Source organism: Dendrobates tinctorius, unplaced genomic scaffold (genome assembly GCF_039654945.1).
Source record: "Dendrobates tinctorius isolate UK_male_01 unplaced genomic scaffold, ASM3965494v1 ptg000051l, whole genome shotgun sequence".
In the NCBI taxonomy this organism is placed as follows: Eukaryota; Metazoa; Chordata; class Amphibia; order Anura; family Dendrobatidae; genus Dendrobates; species Dendrobates tinctorius.
The window spans coordinates 2,964,697-2,986,076 of NW_027361719.1; the positions used below are offsets into that span (position 1 = coordinate 2,964,697).

General features: G+C 45.4%; 1 protein-coding gene across 4 annotated transcripts in view; it reads right to left on the reverse strand.

Moving 5' to 3' along the window:
* SENP1 (SUMO specific peptidase 1) overlaps positions 1 to 21,380 on the reverse strand; it is a 94,643-nt gene that overhangs the window by 35,257 nt on the left and 38,006 nt on the right. For all 4 annotated transcript variants that reach the window (XM_073576696.1, XM_073576694.1, XM_073576693.1 and 1 more), the window contains 3 exons: positions 9,185 to 9,288; positions 8,836 to 9,080; positions 2,862 to 2,916 (listed from right to left, as the gene is read on the reverse strand). In XM_073576696.1, coding sequence (XP_073432797.1) covers positions 2,862 to 2,916; positions 8,836 to 9,080; positions 9,185 to 9,288 — 404 coding nt within the window. The remainder of the gene's footprint in view (positions 1 to 2,861; positions 2,917 to 8,835; positions 9,081 to 9,184; positions 9,289 to 21,380) is intronic.

The window sequence follows — 21,380 nt, forward strand, 5'->3', positions numbered from 1 at the left end:
TTGACTTTTTCAATGCAAAATTGGCTGGAATTCAGATCGAACGCCATGTCACGGTTGGAGAGCCCCTGATGTACCTAAACAGTGGAAACCCCCCACAAGTGACCCCATTTTGGAAACTAGACCCCCCAAGGAACTTATCTAGATATGTGGTGAGAACTTTGAACCCACAAGGGCTTCACAGAAGTTTATAACGTACAGCCGTACAATTAAAAAATCATTTTTTTCCACAAAAATGATCTTTTCACCCTCAATTCTCATTTTTCCAAGGGTAACAGGACCCTAAAAGTTATTGTGCAATTTGTCCTGAGTACGCTGAAACCCCACATGTGGGGGTAAACCACTATTTGGGCGCATGGCAGAGCTCGGAAGGGAAGCAGCACCATTTGACGTTTTTGGCTGGAATTGAGATCGGACACCATGACGCGTTTGGAAAGCCCCTGATGTACCATAACAGTGAAAACACCCCACAAATCACACCATTTTAGAAACTAGACCCCTTAAGGAACTTATCTGGATGTGTGGTGAGCACTTTGAACCCCCCAGTGCTTCACAGAAGTTTATAACTCGCTTGCGTGAAAATAAAAAAAAAAAAATCTTATTTTTTCCACAAACATGATCTTTTAGTCACCAATTTTTTTTTATTTTCCCAAGGGTACCAGGAGAAATTGGACCCCAAATGTTGTTTTGCAATTTGTCCTGAGTAGGCTGATACCCTAAATGTGGGGGTAAAACACTGTTTGGGCGCATGGCAGAGCTTGGAAGGGAAGGAGCACCATTTGACTTTTTCAATGCAGAATTGGCTGGAATTGAGATCAGACGCCATGTTGCATTTGGAGAGCACCTGATGTGCCTAAACAGTGGAAACCCCCAAATTCTAACTCCAACCCTAACCCCAACATACCCCTAACCCTAATCTCAGCCCTAACCCTAGCCCTAACGGGAAAATGGAAATCAATACTTTTTTTTTATTTTATTATTTTTCCCTAACTAAGGGGGTGATAACGGGGGGTTTGATTTACTATTTATGGCGGTTTTTATGTTTGGCAGCTGTCACACGCTAAAAGACGCTTTCTATTGTAAAAATAGTTTTTGCATCACCACATATTGAGAGCTATAATTTTTCCATATTTTGACCCACCGAGTCATGTGAGGTCTTATTTTTTGCAGGACGAGATGACGCTTTTATTGGTGCCATTTTCGGGCATGTGACATCTTTTGATCGCTTTTTATTCCGATTTTTGGGACGCTGAATGAACAAAAGCCAGCGTTAAATGAATTTCTTTTGGGGGGTGCGTTTACACCGTTCCGCGTGCGGTAAAATTGAAAAAGCAGTTTTATTCTTCGGGTCAGTACAGTTACAGCGATGCCTCATTTAGGTCCTTTTTTATGTTTTGGCGCTTTTATGCAATGAAAACAATTTTATATAAAAAATAATTATTTTTGCATTGCTTTATTCTGCGAGCTATAACTTATTTTTTGCTGATGATGCTGTGTGGCGGCTCGTTTTTTGCGGGACAAGATGACATTTTCAGCGGTACCATGGATATTTATATGCGTCTTTTTGATCGCGCGTTATTGCACTTTTTGTTCGGCGGTATGATAAATCATTTTTTGCTTCGTTTAATTTTTATTTTTTAAGGGGTTCGCTTAAGGGGTTAACTAATGGGACAGTTTTATAGGGCGGGTCGTTATGGACGCGGCGATACCAAATGTGTACTTTTATTGTTTTGTTTTTTGTTTTTTATTTCCAAAAAATGAATTCGGGATTTTTTATTTTTTTTTTAAATTATTTTTACCCCCCCTTTTTTTTTTTTTAAATTTTATTACATTGTCCCAGGGGGGACATAACTCATGTGACAGATCAGCGATCTGTCACAGGCACTGCACAAGGCTTCCTCGTGCCGGCGCTTTGCAGGCACTGAGGAAGCCAGCTCCCTGCAGGTCCCCGTCGCCATCTTGGATCCGGGGACCTGCGGGGATGGAGCCCCCCGCAGCAGCGCTGCACATTGCGCTGCTGTGGGGGCCCAGGGAAGCACGAAGGGAGCCCCCTCCCTGCCGATGCTTCCCTTTAACCCCCGGTACACCGCGATCGTGTTTGAAACTCCAGACATGACAAACTCCTTGCAGATGTTGTCCTTGGTAAGATTTGAACCCAGGACCTCAGCGCTGCAAGGTTGCAGTGCTAACCACTGAGCCACCGTGCTGCCCTGTGCTGTGTAATGGCTGTGTCTTACCGTGCAGGGACATGGTCTGATTATACCACATCTCCAGGGCAGGGAGGGATGCAAAAAGACTATACAGATAATACAGCTGATTCTTTCTGTAAGGGTAAAACATTCCCCCGCTTGGTTTTAAGCAACAGCCAGGTAAAGTGTTTAATTCACAGAAATTAGTGAGATCAGGAACAGTTATTACAAAATATTCCTCAATTTGCTGGAGGCACACCCAGAGCTATAGGGAACGACAGTCCACAGGAGTCAAGAAATCCACTTGATATAAATAAAAGTATAAAAAGCTCAAGGAGTTTGAAGAATAAAAAATACCTTTACCGTGTCATACATGAAAAATCTAGCATCAATGTTTAGATCTGTTATTTGTCATGAGCTGTGCCACAAATCTTACTCCGGCAGGGAATAGATCTAGACTTGTGGCCTGGTGCACAGCGAGGTGCATGCAGCTTTGTGCCTCACCTGATGCACATGCGCCTCTTAATGAATTAGGAACCTCACACTCCACTCCGCCCCCTCATCAAGGCTGGTAAGAAGATTGCTGGCCTTCAATAATTGGGATCATAATGTTCCCACGATTTACATATTTCATTCTCTATGCTAAAATTAGTTTACAAATTCAGATGCAATTACCTTGGATGATAATCTTCTTTAGAAATAGGATCAATAACGATGACCGAGTCTGAACCTAAGCAGAAATGCAAGCCACACATTACTTTACCATAAACAGAAGTAACTGAGAACAAATCGCCAACTGCTATCAATTCTCAACAAGAGCCATTAGTGATGTGTACAGATTGGCATGGTCTGCACAGTCCTTTAAGATTAGTGTGATAAAGAGGCAAATTCTGCAAGCATCATTCCTAATCACACACAAGGTGGGCAGCATGAATTGCCCGACAGACCCCGGGGCAGCCTTGTAATGGAGTTTGTCAGATTGCACTGACGTGAGGGTAATTTTAACGTCTAAATCAGGGGTCCTCAAACTACGGCCCGCGGGCCACATGCGGCCCGCCAAGGACTTTTATCCGGCCCCCCGCCAGGCCGATATTGAACTTATGAACTGCACTGCAGTTCAATGCCGGCGGGCCCTGTAATCGCGGGCGGGACGAGGCGCCGAGGAAAGGCGTTACGCAGCCCTCCGTATGCAGCAGAGCACAGTGCACACAGACGGCCTGATTATCAACACGCCGCCTGCGCGGCCTGATGACGTCACGCCGCCTGTGGGCCTGTGCAGGAAGAAGACTGAGATGAGCGGGCGTCTCTTCAGAGCAGCGGGGGACATAGGTGAGTACTTTTTTTTTTTTTTTTTTTTTTTTTAACGCCGGGTCCTATTGGGGTCATTTACCTGCCTAATGGGGACCTGTGCTGCCTATTGGGGACATTTACCTGCCTAATGGGGACATTTACCTGCCTAATGGGGACATTTACCTGCCTAATGGGGACATTTACCTGCCTAATGGGGACATTTACCTGCCTAATGGGGACATGTGTTGCCTAATGGGGACATTTACCTGCCAATTGGGGACCTGTGCTGCCTATTGGGGACCTGTGCTGCCTAATGGGGACATTTGTCTGCCTAATGGGGACATTTACCTGCCTAATGGGGACCTGTGCTGCCTAATGGGGACATTTACCTGCCTAATGGGGACCTGTGCTGCCTAATGGGGACCTGTGCTGCCTAATGGGGACATTTACCTGCCTAATGGGGGACCCGTGCTGCCTAATGGGGACTGTGCTGCCTAATGGGGACTTGTTCTGCCTAATGGGGACATTTACCTGCCAATTGGGGACCTGTGCTGCCTAATGGGGACCTGTGCTGCCTAATGGGGACATTTATCTTCCTAATGGGGACCTGTGTTGCCTAATGGGGACATTTACCTGCCTATTGGGGACCTGTGCTGCCTAATGGGGACCTGTGCTGTCTAATGGGGACATTTACCTGCCTAATGGGGACCTGTGCTGCCTAATGGGGACTGTGCTGCCTATTGGGGACATTTACCTGCCTATTGGGGACCTGTGCTGCCTAAAGGGGACCTGTGCTGCCTATTGGAGACATTTACCTGCCTAATGGGGACATCTACCTGCCTAATGGGGACATCTACCTGCCTAATGGGGACATCTACCTGCCTATTGGGGACATCTACCTGCCTAATGGGGACATTTACCTGCCTAATGGGGACATCTACCTGCCTATTGGGGACATCTACCTGCCTAATGGGGACATTTACCTGCCTAATGGGGACATCTACCTGCCTATTGGGGACATCTACCTGCCTAATGGGGACATCTACCTGCCTAATGGGGACATCTACCTGCCTAATGGGGACCTGTGTTGCCTATTGGGGACCTGTGCTGCCTATTGGGGACATTTACCTGCCTATTGGGGACCTGTGCTGCCTATTGGGGACATTTACCTGCCTATTGGGGACATTTACCTGCCTATTGGGGACCTATGCTGCCTATTGGGGACATTTACCTGTCTATTGGGGACCTGTGCTGCCTATTGGGGACATTTACCTGTCTATTGGGGACCTGTGCTGCCTAATGGGGACCTGTGCTGCCTAATGGGGACATTTATCTTCCTAATGGGGACCTGTGTTGCCTAATGGGGACATTTACCTGCCTATTGGGGACCTGTGCTGCCTAATGGGGACCTGTGCTGTCTAATGGGGACATTTACCTGCCTAATGGGGACCTGTGCTGCCTAATGGGGACTGTGCTGCCTATTGGGGACATTTACCTGCCTATTGGGGACCTGTGCTGCCTAAAGGGGACCTGTGCTGCCTATTGGAGACATTTACCTGCCTAATGGGGACATCTACCTGCCTAATGGGGACATCTACCTGCCTAATGGGGACATCTACCTGCCTATTGGGGACATCTACCTGCCTAATGGGGACATTTACCTGCCTAATGGGGACATCTACCTGCCTATTGGGGACATCTACCTGCCTAATGGGGACATTTACCTGCCTAATGGGGACATCTACCTGCCTATTGGGGACATCTACCTGCCTAATGGGGACATCTACCTGCCTAATGGGGACATCTACCTGCCTAATGGGGACCTGTGTTGCCTATTGGGGACCTGTGCTGCCTATTGGGGACATTTACCTGCCTATTGGGGACCTGTGCTGCCTATTGGGGACATTTACCTGCCTATTGGGGACATTTACCTGCCTATTGGGGACCTATGCTGCCTATTGGGGACATTTACCTGTCTATTGGGGACCTGTGCTGCCTATTGGGGACATTTACCTGCCTTTTAGGGACCATTGTTGCCTATTGGGGATTCTTGCACCACACCAGTCTGAGCCTGAGGTAAAAGTAGAGTTCCACCAATATGGGCACTGGTGAGGCTGCATTGATAGGCACTGATCAGACTGCATTGATGTGCATTCATCAGGCTGCGCTGATGGGCACTGATCAGGCTGCATTGATGGGCACTGATCAGGCTGCATTGATGGGCACTGATCAGGCTGCATTGATGGGCACTGATCAGGCTGCATTGATGGGCACTGATCAGGCTGCATTGATGGGCACTGATCAGGCTGCATTGATGGGCACTGATCAGGCTGCATTGATGGGCACTGATCAGGCTGCATTGATGGGCACTGATCAGGCTGCATTGATGGGCACTGATCAGGCTGCATTGATGGGCACTGATCAGGCTGCATTGATGGGCACTGATCAGGCTGCATTGATGGGCACTGGTCAGGCTGCATTGATGGGCACTGGTCAGGCTGCATTGATGGGCACTGGTCAGGCTGCATTGATGGGCACTGGTCAGGCTGCATTGATGGGCACTGGTCAGGCTGCATTGATGGGCACTGGTCAGGCTGCATTGATGGGCACTGATCAGGCTGCATTGATGGGCACTGATCAGGCTGCATTGATAGGCAGTGCAGTTTGTATGTCTCTGTGTGGACAATTTTATTGCTGGTATATTGTTTTTGTAGGGCTGTATATATGTTGGTATTTTACTAATAGCAATTTTGAATCCCTAGGAAACAATGATATCAAGAAAGAGAAAAAATTGACTCGAAGTGTAGGATATTCGAAGAACCCCAAAAATCGGTGAGTTTGATGATTTAACTTCATTTTTAAATATTGTATTTGTTCCTATTTTTGTTTTATTACCTCTAAATAAGATATGTGCAGTGTGCACAGGAATTTATTCATAATTTTTTTTAAACTATATTCCGGCCCTCCAATGGTCCGAGGGACCGTGATCTGGCCCCCTGTTTAAAAAGTTTGAGGACCCCTGGTCTAAATCTTTGCAACCCAATAGAGAGATCTCCAAGAGAGGTCGGTCCATAGTCATGATATGGTTTCACAACTACTCTGCTTGTCAGACACCCAATCCTGCACATACTGTTCATGGCCAGGACAGATGAGTAGCTATTAGAAGTAGACAATATTTTCCAACTTTTGTTTTTTTCTTTATCATTTTTCCACCAGAGCGGTTTAATTAATGCATGTTCCCTATGTGTAGCAAAATACTTGATGACAGGCTTATGCTTCTGGTGTCACAGCTCTGCGTGGAAGTTACTGCTAATTCTTCGCTCTCCATATATCTGGCCTTGTTCTGAGTCTTGCGTTGAGAAGTGACTGCCAGTCCGCCGAGCAAACATAGGAGTGAACTGGTTGGCGGGAACCCTGGCCATATGATGCAGATATGGACCAAAGACTCTCTGCAAACAACTGGTAACTAACTTTTTACACACCAAGAACATACATTACTGATAGCCACTGTGGTGGTGAGATTATTTAAAAGAAAAAAAAAACGAAAAAAAAAAAAAAACACGAAGTGGTACTTGAAAGTCTATACCCATTATCGAAAAGCTGAATTTGCTGCAAACTCGTTTTCCCAGAACCAGCCATTAGTTATTGCATTTATGGTTCTTAAAGCAAATATCAGGACACCATTTGTAAACGTTAGGTGAAATGTAATCTGACCCTGTGTTATCTGCCACCAGTTATACAATTGAGAAATAAGATTTTTGTCATCCTTCTAAAAAGTGAACTAGAGGTGCGTTTACACCCAATGACTACCGACATCAAAGAATAGCAGATCAGCACATTTTTATTTGACAGTTTACATAGGCAGACCACAGTCCTGATGGGAAAAGAACAATCTGCAAAAGGTCGTTCAGTGCGCATAAGCGGCCATTGTTCATAGCAGCAAGAGTCAATTTTATGTAGAACAATGAGCTGCCAAGAACAAATCTTTTCTGCAAACCTAAAGATTTTACCCAATGAACAAGCATTTTGCTCATTCATCAGGTAACCTGTAGCTTACACCACAATATAATAAAAAAGCCTAGTAACCTTTATTTACTATATTCACTCAGTGTAAATGGCCTTTAGCCAGGGTCAGCCCATGTCAATATCATTTAGAAAAACTTTAGGTGTTTAGATGTTGTGCCACGAACAAAAGTATATTTTAATCAACAGATCTTGGAATAAAAAGAAACTCCACAACTAGATGTGTAAAAACAAAAGGTTCTTTAAGGCAGGTTTCACATTTGCGTTAAAGGCCGCAGCGTCGGCCTGCGCACGGCCGCCGCTAAGCCCCACCCCCTGCCACACCTCCGCCTCCGGGCGCATGACGCTGTATGCATCATGCGTCACCTATCTTTATCACTGAGGATGCAGGCCGTGTGCAGTATGCGTTTTGGCGGCGCCTGCGTCCTTTTGACGGTGCGCCGACCAGCACCAAACGCAACCTGTTGCAATTTGGTTGCGCTCGGCGCACCGTCAAAAGGACGCAGGAGCCGCCAAACGCATACTGTGCACAGCCTGCGTCCTCAGTGATAAAGATAGGGGACGCATGACGCATCATGCGCCCGGAGGCGGAGCTAGCGGCGGAGGCGCGGCAGGGGGTGGGGCTTAGTGGCGGCCGTGCGCAGGCCGACGCTGCAGCCTTTAACGCAAATGTGAAACCGGCCTTAAATGTGCCCCTTTGAAATGGCCGTGTCTAACTGCACAGGGAAATGGTCTGATATACCATACCCCCTTGCGCTCCCATGCTGTAATGTCTGTATACTCACCCCTGCCCAACAGATGTGGTAAGATCAGACCATGTCATGATTAAGGGTGCAAGTCCACCAGAAACGCATTGATATCACATTTCCATTCTGAATTATGCTGATGCTTTTATCCTCAATTTGTCACTTTGCATGGTGAATAAAATATTGGTTTCACTATATCGTTGAGCTGGATATTTTTCTTTTCGCATTGCTGCACGTCTAACACTACGGATCCGTGCTCCGATCATCAAGACGCCTACAACGGTGATTTTCCTATTATGATCAGACCATGTCCCTGTACGGTAAGACACAGCCATTACACAGTACACAGCAGGGGCACATTTATAAGATTATCTCAGCACAGGAACATTTTTTTTTTTTTTTTTTTTTTAAACACAACCTATTGTGGAATTATTCAAAGATCAGTTGATTAAAATGATCTCATGTTCATGACACAACCCAGTTTAAACAGTTCCATGGTCCAGAGACAAATTCAGTGTAGAATAGCTTATGCTACAGTCTGTCCTTATCCGATGGTCACTCATCAGAATATGTGGTAAAACCACTCTTACCTTTAACTGGTTCTTGGGTGCTCAGTCTTTGCTGTCTGTGAAGCTGGTGTTTGGCAAGGTCTCTGCTCTCACTTGTAGGTTTTGAAGTGTTACCAACAGAAAGTGGGGTTGTCGTTACTTTCTCTGGAACCAAACTAATTTTGGGCTGGTATGTAGGTTCCACATCTAAAGTACAAGGCTCTAAAGAACTTAGACTTGAAGCACCAGGTTGACCAGATATACTACTTGAACTCAATCTCCGTGATCTTAAACAAAAGATAAAATAGAAAAAAAAATTAAATATACATAGGTGTACAATAATTATGAACTTTTCTACTTCAGTCTTAGTGATAAACAAAAGTTAACTTACATTTCTGGAGAAAGAAACATTGTGGAATTGGTGGATAAAACGGTTTTTCTTGAGACCATCTTAATCAATTGTCTATACAATTCTTTCTCCTCTGCACGTAGACACTAAGAAAAATCACATGCAAAACATTTAACCCCTTAATGACAGCCAATACGTCTTTTTACTGACCTGAGATATAAGAGAATATCATCCCCATACAGGTGAAAATCCAGCAGCTGTACACTATAGCTGACAACTTGCTGTATCACAAATGATCAGTGTTGGCACCGTCCATATCTGTTTAACCCCTTAGTTGTTGCTGTAAAAAATGACTACACCAAACAAATGATTAATAGAGTGTGGGGGCTTCCGCTTTAATCTAATTGACACACCAAGATCATGATTGTGTGGTCCTGATGTTTGCCATAGCAGTACATGGGTAAATATCGGCCTTAGGGTACCGTTACACTAAGCGATGCACCAGCGATCCCGACAACGATATGGATCGCTGGTGCATCGCTAAGTGGTCGCTAGTGAGCTGCCACACAGGCAGATCTCACCAGCGACATAGCAGCATTTGGGGGTCGCTACTTACCTGTCAGACGCGGCGATCCTGACATCCTCCCGCCCGCGTCCACGCGTCGCTCGTTGGCGCCACAGGAAGCGCCCGACGAGAAAGGGCCCAGGACGTTCTCGCGCGATCAGCGACAGACAGCAGGGGAGTCGGTCGGAGGCAAGTATCACATGTGGCGATATCGCTAGCAATATTGCTGCTGCGTCACAAAACCAGTGACGTTACAGCGATATTGCTAGCGATATCGCTATATGTAACGGGCCCTTTAAGCTATGTGCACACGTAGCGTTTTAAAACGCTCACTAAAAACCGGACTCCTTCTCAGAAATCGCGCGGCTTTTTCCGCGCGATTTCACCGCGATTATGCCGCGATTTTCGCGTGTGTTATTCAAGCACTTTCCAAGCGATTTGAAGCCGCTTGGAAAGTGATTGACAGGTTGGTCACACTCGTCAAACATAGTGTTTGACAAGTGTGACCAGGTTTTTACTATTGAGGCTGCCTATGCGGCATCAATAGTAAAAGATAGAATGTTAAAATGCTAAAAAAAATAAATAAATCGGGGTATATTTACCTTCCGGCGTCCCGCGCTGCCATCCCGGGCCACAGCGTTCCCAGTAATGCCTTGCGATGACGTAGTCTCGTGTTGCTATAGCGATCTCGCGAGATCGCTAGAGTCACGCGAGACTACGTCATTACAGGGCCTTGCCACAAGGCATTACTGGGAACGCTAGGCCGGGAATGCAGCGCGGGACACCGGAAGGTAAATATACCCCGATTTTTTATTTTTTATTCTTTTTTTTTTACAGGGGTATGGTACCCAGGGCCTGGAGGACAGTCTCCTCTCCTCCACACCGTGGGTACCAACCGCACATGAGACGCTTAACTTCGCGCATGGTGGGCATAGCCACATGCGGGAAGCAAGCGATTCTCATGCATTCCTATGGGTGCGGAATCGCGGCAATTCTTTGCGATTCCGCACAAAAGAATGAGCATGCTGCGATTTTTTCCGCGATGCGATTCCGCCGCGGAAAAAAGCGCAGCATTAGCACAGCATGTGCGGAATACCATAGCAATGCATGGGAGGCGTTCTGTACACGATTTTTAAGCGTTTTCGCGCCGAAAATCGCGGCAAAAACGCTTAAAAATCGCTACGTGTGCACACAGCCTTAGAGTCTCCCGGCTCTAGCGGTCAGTTCAGAAGTTAGCGACATTTAGGTGGTAAACAAACACTTTTTCATTCCTGCTATAACACTTTGCATTAATTCCTGAAAATCATCTAAAGGGTTAGTAAACTATCTGACAGCAGTTTTCAATATGTCAGGGGTGCTGTTAAAATGGTACCAAATTTAGGGTTTTACAATATATAGTACCTCCAAAGTCACTTCAAACATGGATAGGTCCCTCAAAAAAATAAATTTTGTAAATTTCCTTGAAAACATGAAAAATTACTGCTACATTTTTAAACCTCCTAAAAAGCTAAGAAAATAAAATAGTGTTTTAAAAAGGGTGCTGATGTAAAGCAGACATGTGGGAAATGTTATTTATTAATGTTTTTGTGTGGCATGATTATCTGGATTAAAGGGATAATCATTCAAAGTTTGAAAATGGCAATTTTTTTTTACATTTTTGTCAAGTTTCTGATATTTTTCATAAATAAACAAAACATATCAACCTAAATTTACCATTATCATAAACTATAATGTGCCATGAAAAAACAATCTCAAAATCAATGGGATATATTGAAGTGTTCCAAAGTTATCACGACAAAGTGACATTGGTCAGAATTTAAATAATTGGCTCCATCATTAAGGGGTTAATATAGAGTAATAGACAATCTTTACATAGGTGGGAAAAAAAGGAGGATTGAAGTAGTTTAGGCTTAAAAAAGTAGAAATTTTACTTAAACAAAAAAAATAAATAAAAATGTACAAACAGACAAGTGATAACTAGCACCAAAAAGGTTTTTTTTTTTTTTTTTTTTAACAGACATGCAAGAGGACACTTAAGATATAATGAGTATGAGGAGAGTTACTTGGGATAATGTATTGTATCTTAATAAATCACTGGCTCAGAATCTAGTCAATCTGCCCCAAGTAATCAAAAAAGGTTATAAAAAGTCACAAAAAGTACATCTCACCCATGGCTACTGGAAAGCCCCGATGCACATGCAAGTGCGGATATCCCAAACGTGTGTTTCGTGTGTTAATACCTTGCTTTCTCAAGGAGAAGAGATAGTATGTTCACCTACTGGACTTTTGACCACGCGATCAGGTCACATGGTCATCACTACCAATGGAATGGAATGTTTAAATAGGTGGTCTGGTTTAAAATAAATAAATATTTTCAAAAATATCTTAATCAGGACCCGCATTCAGCCTTTTAAAATTAAGGGCCTGTCACACTAAGCGATATCGCTTGCAATATCGCTATAACGTCACTGGTTTTTGTGAGTGATGTAGCAGCGATATTGCTAGCGATATCGTCATGTCTGATACTTACCTCCGACTGCTCCCCCGCTGCTTATGGCTAATCGCGCGAGAACGTCCTGGACCGTTTCTCGTCGTCTGCTTCCTGCTGCGCTTCCTGTGGAGAGACGAGCGTGGACGCGGGCGGGAGGACGTCAGGATCGCCTCGTTTGACAGGTAAGTAGCGACCCCCTGCGATGTCGCTGGTGAGATCTGCCTGTGTGACAGCTCACTAGCGACCACTTAGCGATGTACCAGCGAACCTGACCGCGCCATATCGCTGGTCGGGATCGCTGGTACATCGCTAACTGTGACAGTACCCTTAGTCTTGACTTTCTCTGTAGCACCCAGCTGATCCATGCATTACAAGGACAGGCCATTGATGCCCCATGTCTCCTGTGGTAACACTGCATAAGAATTGCTGAGGGTCTTCCACAGATTACATCTAACCTGTAAAACTCTACAACTTTCTCCCCATAAAGTTAACCACCTCCCGACATCCACCGTCTACATACGCTGCTGTTGACAGGAAATAATCCCAATAACCTCTCAAAAAAAAAAAAAAGTATATTTATACTCAGACTCACGCAGGAGTCATCTGTGTATTTCAGCTCAAAACAGTCATGTTGCACATATACCGAGATCAGTGTACAGGATGGCAAAGAGCCAAGCAGAAGCCAAACAGAACACTCATTTGGCTTCTGTCGAATAGTGAAGCCCAAAGGGGTTTCCTGACAGACGCCAAGCTTTAGCAGAATTAGGTAAATATGCAGCCTTACACTGTCCTAGTACAACGCAATAAAGAAGTTGGGCTAAAATAAAGAAATGGAACTAAATAAGCGTTGTGCAGGGGCGCAGTAATCAAAAAAGGTACCCAGGGTGTTGGCATTAGAGTACCAGTTGGAGGAATACCACATTGCCCTGGTCCAGCTGACATGGAGTAATGAGGATGTTAGGCCTCTTTCACACATCAGGTTTTCGCCGTCAGGCGCGATCCGGCGCTTTTGACAGAAACCGGATCCGGCGAAATGCAATGCCGGATCCGGTTCCCCCCCCCATTGACTTGCATTTGCGCCGGATGGCCATGCGTTTCATCCGGTTTTCGCCGGATCCAGCAATGTGTCGCGATCCGGCGTCTGGAAAAAATGGCTACTATAACGTTTTTTGTCTCCGGCGAAAAAGCCGGACACGCCGGATCCGGCGCGTCCGTCTTTTTCACACAATGAAAGCCTATGAGCGCCGCAATGCGCCTAATCCGGCGAAAGCCGGATCCGGTGGCCGGATCCGGTTTTTTTGGTCTGAGCATGCTCAGTAGCTCTGCCCACAAGACATATATAAAAGCAAGACAGTGGGACCCACAGCCACACCCAACATGCCACCCAAGAAAGCAACCAAGCGCAGCAGGAGAAGGCAGGAGACCACTGCAGCACCATCAGCACCACCACCACCCCAAATGGAGCAGCAAATGGAACATGCTGAGGAGGGGAGGCCAGCAGCAGATGAGAGACGGTAATTATCAAATCCCCCATTCCTCCAAACTAGTGCTATTGAATATCAAGATATTCATTGGCCCTTTGTTTCTCTTTATTCAACAGCCGCCCAATAGATGCAGCAGCAGCAGCAGCAATGGCAGCAGCTGGAACACCACCCACAGGCATGGAGTGTGGCCACCAGGAAGACAGCACATCATCTTCTGGGAGCCCTCCCTCGCATCGTCAGCGTTTGACGGTAAGTTTTTATTTCCAAAATCCATCATCTCTGTAATATATGTCTATTCATTGCCTTTTATTTCAAAACAGGATTCACAAGATGAAGAGGAGCTCCCAGAAGAAGGAAGGGGTGGACAGACACCTGGAGTGGGCTCACAATTGGTAAGTTTTTTGCATCAAACGCAGAAACACAACATCACACTACACACAACACATAGAAAACAATGTTCTGCAGACCACACACAGCAAACAAATGCCTACATCCAAAGACATAACATTTTTTGTTTTCTTTTCTAGTCTTCCCAATCTGGTGCTCGGCCAAGAGGTCCTCGCAGTGCCTCCCAGGGTCGTCGGCGACAGCAACACGGCGGTCACCAGCGTGTAAGTATAAATATTTTTGCTTTGTTTTTTTGCACTTTTTATTCATTTCTTTTGTGGAGGCTAATTATGTTATTTTTGTCTTTTTCTTTAACAGCCTTCACAGCGTGCTCCCGACTCTGACGGTGACGATGGAGGACTCGATGTGGACCACCTCATCGATCTCGTCAGAGAAAGGGAGCCGCTCTGGAATATGGCTGACCGCCGCCACGCTTACCTTATCGTTACCCGACGACTCTGGGAGGAAATCTGTTCGCTCCCTGTGGGCCGCTGGGAGGACCGCGATGTTCGGGCCCAGATTAAAGAGCGTAAGTATATACAGTACCGGTTGCTTGATGTAAACCAGTGTTTCCCGAACTCCAGTCCTCGTGGTCCCCACGGATCATGTGTTCAGGATTTCTATTTACTATGGAAATCCTGAAAACATGACCCCTGGGGACCATGAGGACTGGAGTTTGTGAAACACTGATGTTGTATACGAACCACTCCTTTCTCGTTTCAGGGAACAGAATTGTGAATCGGTGGCGGTCTGTGAGGGATCGTTTCAAGAAGGAGTTAATAAAGAGATGCGGGCCCCGAGTGGATCTGGAGGACGCAGGAGCAAGTACAAGTACGCACAAGCCCTGTCGTTCCTCCGGGAAACAATGGTCACTAGAAGGTAAATATTACACACCACATGTGAAAAAAAATGTTAGATGTAACTTTTTTTTTTTCAGCCAGGGCCATACCATGTCACTATTTTAATTGTTTTTTTTTCTCTTTATTCCACAGCACGGTGAGCAGCACTCGGGAGCCTGCACGATTGGACCCTTCTGAGGCGATCCCTGAGGAGACCGGCACCGAGGGACACTTCGACCGCCCCGGTACATCTGCACCTTCCCAGCCTTCCCACACATTCGACCCATCTGTCCCATCCACCAGCACAGGAGCATCGTGGCCGCCTACATTACATGAAGCTGCTGGTGAGGAGATCGCTTTCCCTTTACCCCACCCTTCTGCCCCTGCCACCTCTAGTACACCTGCGGGTACTGGGCGGCAGCGGCAGAGGGGTCAGGAAAAGAGTTATGCGCCAGAGTTCTTGCATCTGAATGCATCTTTCCAGAACTGTCTAAAAGTCTTGTCAGAGCAAATCTCCGCAGGCTTTCAGCAGATCAACTCCAGCATTCTGGAGGTGAAGACACTTCTGCAAACCATGCATTCAGAAGCAAGATCTTCGCCAAACCACACCTTTTTCAGGTCTGTTGTGGAGCGCATGGCAACACTATCTCCTACCCAGCAGATGCATGTAATGCATTCGTGCCACGGTGCTCTACAGCAGGTTACCTCCCAACCTCCACCTCCCACCACTGTAGTTCCTCCACCTGCACCCCCTCCAGCCACTTTCCATCCTCCCCCTCCTATTACATCTGCACCCCCTCCAGCCACTTTCCATCCTCCCCCTCCTATTACATCTGCACCCCCTCCAGCCACTTTCCATCCTCCCCCTCCTATTACATACCAGCAACCTCACCAGTACCAGCAACCTTCCCAGTACCAGCAACCTCCCCAGTACCAGACATCTCCCCACTTCCAGCAACCTGCCCCGTACCAAACTCCTTCCCCGTACAACTTTCCATCAACATCATCTGCTCCTACAGTCCCTGCCCAACCCTCCACTCCACCGCCCACCACCTCTTCTGCCTCCCACATGTCCACCCATTCTGTAGCTTTTTCCACACCATCACCTCTAACTGTTCCTTCCCCACCACGATCCCAGTCCTCTCTCCACACTCCCATTGTCGAAGTGTCCCGCAGCCCCTCCAGCAGTATTTCCACCCCACACTACACCGAGTTATAATGTTTTTTTTGTAATAAAAATGCCCATTTGGTTGGTTTCAAACCTTTATTAAAAAAGTTTTTTTAACTTTAAAAATAGTTTACACAAAAAAAAATATTTTAAATAAAAGTTAAATTATTGTTTACACTGGTTGTCTGTCATTTCTTTCTGCGGCGAAATATGTTTAAAAAAAAGGTTAAATACAGGGTATTTAAAAGGTAAAAAGGTATTCAAAACCAGGTATATAACTGTGGGTAAATTTTAGCTTTTTGCCACAGTTGTGTTCCTGGTTGTGTTTGAAGCAAAGTATTTCACCTGAAAAGTTGTGTTTATTGTTGGTGATTTCCTAACAATGTACACAACTTTTGTTAGGTGAAATACTTTGCATAAAACACAACCAGGTACACACCTGTGGCCTAAAGCTAAAAATAGAGACCATGACAAGATAGCCAACTTTGGTTGGCAAAGGTATATACTGTTGGTCCAGAAGGTACACAAGTTTGGTTAGGGCACAAATCTTTCACACTCTGTCATCCTGCCAGTGTACTCTGCCTTGAGGTGACAAAGTATAGTGCAAAATTGTCCCTCATTACTGAAACCGTCACAGAACTTCTAGTGGTAATATTTCCAATGACAACATCCATCTTCGCCAGTAACTTGCTCTTCTCTCCAACCTGCACTTTCTCCTCTACAACCTGTCAAAGAAGGGCTGTAGGAACATGCTATATATAGTTTTCCAGTAGCCAATCCCGTTCGGAAGGCCACAAGGGTCAATTTTAAAAACCAGATCCGGCGAATCCGTCGAAAAACGGATAGAAAAACGGATGAACCGGATGAGACGGATCCGGTTTTGTCTGTCAAGAACAAGACGGATCCGGCAGAAAACCGGATCCGGCACATCAGGTTTTACAAAACATTTGCCGGATCCGGCATTCCGGCACGACGCCGGATCGCGCCTGACGCCGAAAACCTGATGTGTGAAAGTAGCCTTAAACAGATTCCTGAAAGTCTGTTTGAGCAACTCTAAGTATGACCTATAAGTGACAATGCTGCATCCTTAACAGCTAGAAGTATAAAGTGATCACTTTAATACACATTGACCACCATTACAAAGAGGTTTTTATTACCCCACAGAAGAGCAGCATGATGAAGGGGAAGAGACGCCTATTCCAGTGATGCGTTACTTACTGACCTGCTTTCTGTAGTTTTAATAAAACAGATTTCTTTCTCACTTCACTGGGTAACAAAACCATGGGTCTACACAGCTGTCCAAGAGGCAGACACAAAGTTACACAAAGAAAAAGTCGAATCCTCCCTTGCATACATTAGTTTAACTTGACGTTACCTAAAATGCAGGCACATGCCTGAGGTCTTGTCTGCATACGGTATTTTTTTTCTACTCATTTCCTCTGAAAGACGGAAACGGGGAAAGGCCACTCCGTGGTCCCTATACAAAAGGCAGAGTACAGCGTGCTATGGATCGTGCCGTATGCATGCTCGTCAGGATGACAAAGCAATTTCCTGACACAGGTATTCAGGTATTGGTGTGGTTGGTCCATGCCCCATCCAACCCTTAAGAACATGGCGCACTCCCTTTACTCAGTTTTTATTCCATGACCCTGCAGTTCGCCCTCCTCTTTTGGGACAAAACTATTCTCCCTGGATTGTTGAGTTTTCCTTCCAGTCAGCATTAGGGAGTTTTTGGCCTGGTTGTGGCCCTCCCCCCTCTGTGACAACCGCTTTTCTTTTTCATCCTATTCATTGGAAACTCTTGAAGTCTTACACCAGTCATGTCTGTAAGAAGCCCATTGTAGAGGGGCACTGAAACAAAATCCTCAGTGTCCTGGAGGTCAGCCTCATTCTTCTGACAGCCATGGCAGAGATCTCTCAGATTCTATTCTCGGCTTGACAAAAAAAAAAAAACAAACAAAAAAACAAAAAGGCTCAGTTGTCGACATACTTGCCGTGGTACATACTTGCCGTGGTCGACACTTGCAGTGGACAACTAGGCTGCAGATTTCCTCAGCCACAAAGGGATATCCAAGGGTAAGCAGTCTCTTCAGCAGATTGGTCTCTGATGGGGCACTATGGAGGTCAACCTGATTCCATACAGAATGAACCAAATTGCTCAAAAAGATCAAGTCTGGAAAGGTTTGCATTCATCCTTTTGGGTCCAAATTGACCTATAAGATCCTAGTACACTGAAAGATCTATCTTCTTGCAAATGCTCTGTGGAAACATCCATAGCTACTTCCCAGGGGGGGGGTGTGTGTGTGTGTGTGTGTGTGTGTGTGTGTGTGTGTGTGGCCTCTAGTATTCACAGCATGGCTGCTCAAGTGGCTCTTCTCAAATCTTCAGATTCCTGCTGTCATTCAGTGTGATTACAGCATGAATGCCTTTTTGTAAGTAATATCTTACTTGGAAGGCCATTTTTCATTAGTTTGAATCCAACTTTGTCACCTCAATACCCTTCTCTCTGACAGGTCTCATTTCTTGCAGGCTGGTCTCGAGTATAGCCTGGCTCTGTTCACTTTAGGGACAGGTTTCTACCCTTCCTATTCGCTCAAAAACATATCTACTAGGCCCCTAATCTGGTTTTCCCTTCAGGGTGTGGTTCACCCTTTTCCTCTTATTGGTCCCCCTTGGATCCATGGGATCTCCTCTTGGTGTTGAAACTTTACAGGGCTCTCCCTTGACCCATTCCAGGACATCTCCTTTGAGGCCGCTTTCCTGGTAATTTTTACTCCCATTAGATAGGTCTCCAGCTGGGGCTCTCCTGTCACTCTGTTCCTCATATCTATCCAGGATAAGGTGGTCTGTTTATTACATTCTTTTCCCTAATGTAATTTTTAACCTTAAAGAGATCGTTCTACCTTCCTTCTGTCAGTCTCTCATCTGTATAATATTTACTGAAGTTAAACGTGGTCCAAGGAATGTCAGTGATGGCCTCATTCAGATGTTCAGAATTATTGTGTACTTCCAGAAGGATCTCGTTGAGGCCTCACCATCAAGGATTCAATCGCTCACTGGATAAATGCTGTCATTCTGAAAGTGCATTCTGCTACTGACATAATTTCACTGCTTGGGATTAAGACTCACTCCAATTGGAAGGTTGCGACATGTTCCTCCATCCACACATTCTTAAAACTTTTACCATGTTTTTTAGTTTTGCACAGGCTGACGCATGAAAGTTGCTGCAAGAGGTAGCGGCAAAGGTTTTAGCCTGAAGGATCTGCATTACTATACTATTACTTTGTTCTGGCATTTTTTCTGTTTCCCACTCTTAGGATGTCCTGGGTTCCCGAAAAGCGACGACCAAAGGAAAGAGGATTTATTTATTTATTTTATTTTTTTTTATTGTTACCGTAAAGTTTTTCTTGTAGCCTTGATTGGGAACATGGCCCCCTCCTTTATGGCCCTTCGAGAGGTTTCATTTCCATTGGGGCCTAGGACTTACTCGGTTCTACTGCAATAACTGGCCAGATGAGTAGTCTGCAGGGGAGAAGCAGGCTTTCTTCAAGAGTCATTCTTCCTTAGCAGCATAAATTCATGGTCTCCCCATGTCACCCAATGACTACTATGAGAAAGGGATTTTAAGGCAAGAACCAAAAGTAGGAATTAGTCCCACCAGTAATGAGGTTAAGGAGTCCCTCCTCACAGCACCACCAGGAGGTAGTCTTCATCCCTCATAGGGACAGGAACACAGAAGAGACTAGATAGCCCCTCTCCATCACCAACCATCATTCATTTTCCACAAGTACCACAGGATGGATGCAACATTTACTGATTTTCCTTCTACACAAGTTTACCTTACATAGACAGGAAATCCAAGGGAGGACTATAAGGAGTGCGGTCATTATGGACTCCTGGAAACATTACCGGTAGGACCAATTCCTACTTCCAAAGATGTCCCTCCTGATAGCATCAACAGGAGAAATACCAAATAAATCTTTCCTCCCAAAAAGGTTGCTTTGACAAAACGTGCAATTTGTAATGTCTACAGAAAATATTGAGGTTTGACCAGGTCACTGCTCTGCAGATCTGATCTACTTCTTAGGTCCCTGCTCTGTCTATGAAGTTGATACTGTTTTCGTTGAATGGGCTTTGATTGTTTTCAGAGATCGTCTCTTTCTAACATATGCTCTGTAGATTGCAGTCTTGATCCACGTAGCCTGGCGCTTTCCTTCCTTTTTTTTAATCCTGCAAAATGGACAAAGATTTGAGTCGACACTCCAATCTTCCAAAAGACCCAAGGAGTGGAATGAGAGCTCTCGTTGATTGCTATAGTTTTGACAGAAGTCAGCATCCAATTGTGGGCTTAAGCCCGTGAACAGCTTTTACAAATCTCATAACCAAGGGATGATCAGCCAGGAGATAATCAAATAACAACCCTAAAGCTGTTATCTGTAATTTTAAAGTAACTGGGTCTTAGCCATTTGTCAAATCCTGATTGAACAAAATTGAGGATTCTAAGAATATCTGGGCCCAATCTAATGGAAATGGGTTCCTTGTTTTTGTGCACAGAAAGTCTTCCAGATTTTGATATAGACAACTGATGTCACAGATTTATTACTGCTCTTGATTGTAGAGATGACTGGTTCAGAAAGCCCCTTTGATCTCAGGATCTCATTCTCAGGATCCAGGCTGATAGGTGCAGTAACTTCACATTCTGGCGGCATAATGGACACCCAAGACAGAAGGTCATGCCTTGTTGGAAGGAGAACAAGATCTTCCAAGGACATCCATCATAACAGGGAAAACAAACTTCTCTTAGGCCATCATGGAACAATCAGAATCACCATAGATTGGTTCTCTTGGATCCTCCTTATTACTTTCGGAATCAAAGAATGGCTGGAAGGCATATGCTAGTTCCTTATCCTAGGTCTGGATAAGGAGTTCATACCAGTCAGATTGTCTCCTGGACTTAATAAAAATTATTCCTTTTCTTCTGCGTTCATCCTGGAGGAAAATAAGCTATTACAGCACTGTGTTAACTGGTGGAAAACATCCCTGTTCAGAGTCCACAGATGGTTGAATCATCTCTCTGCTTCGAAGGGCTGCCACAAGATTTTTTAATCCTTTCAGGTGAACCGCTGAGACTGACCAGACCATGCTTTCTGCCCAAACATCTCTCTTCAGATATTGCCTGGAGATGATGCGCTGGCCCTCCCAGATGAAGGAAGGAGACACTGGTGGGGTTGTTGAAAATATTCTGACGTGTTGATCTTTGAGACGTGCTTGGCATCTTCATAACATCTCCCACACTGCAAGGAT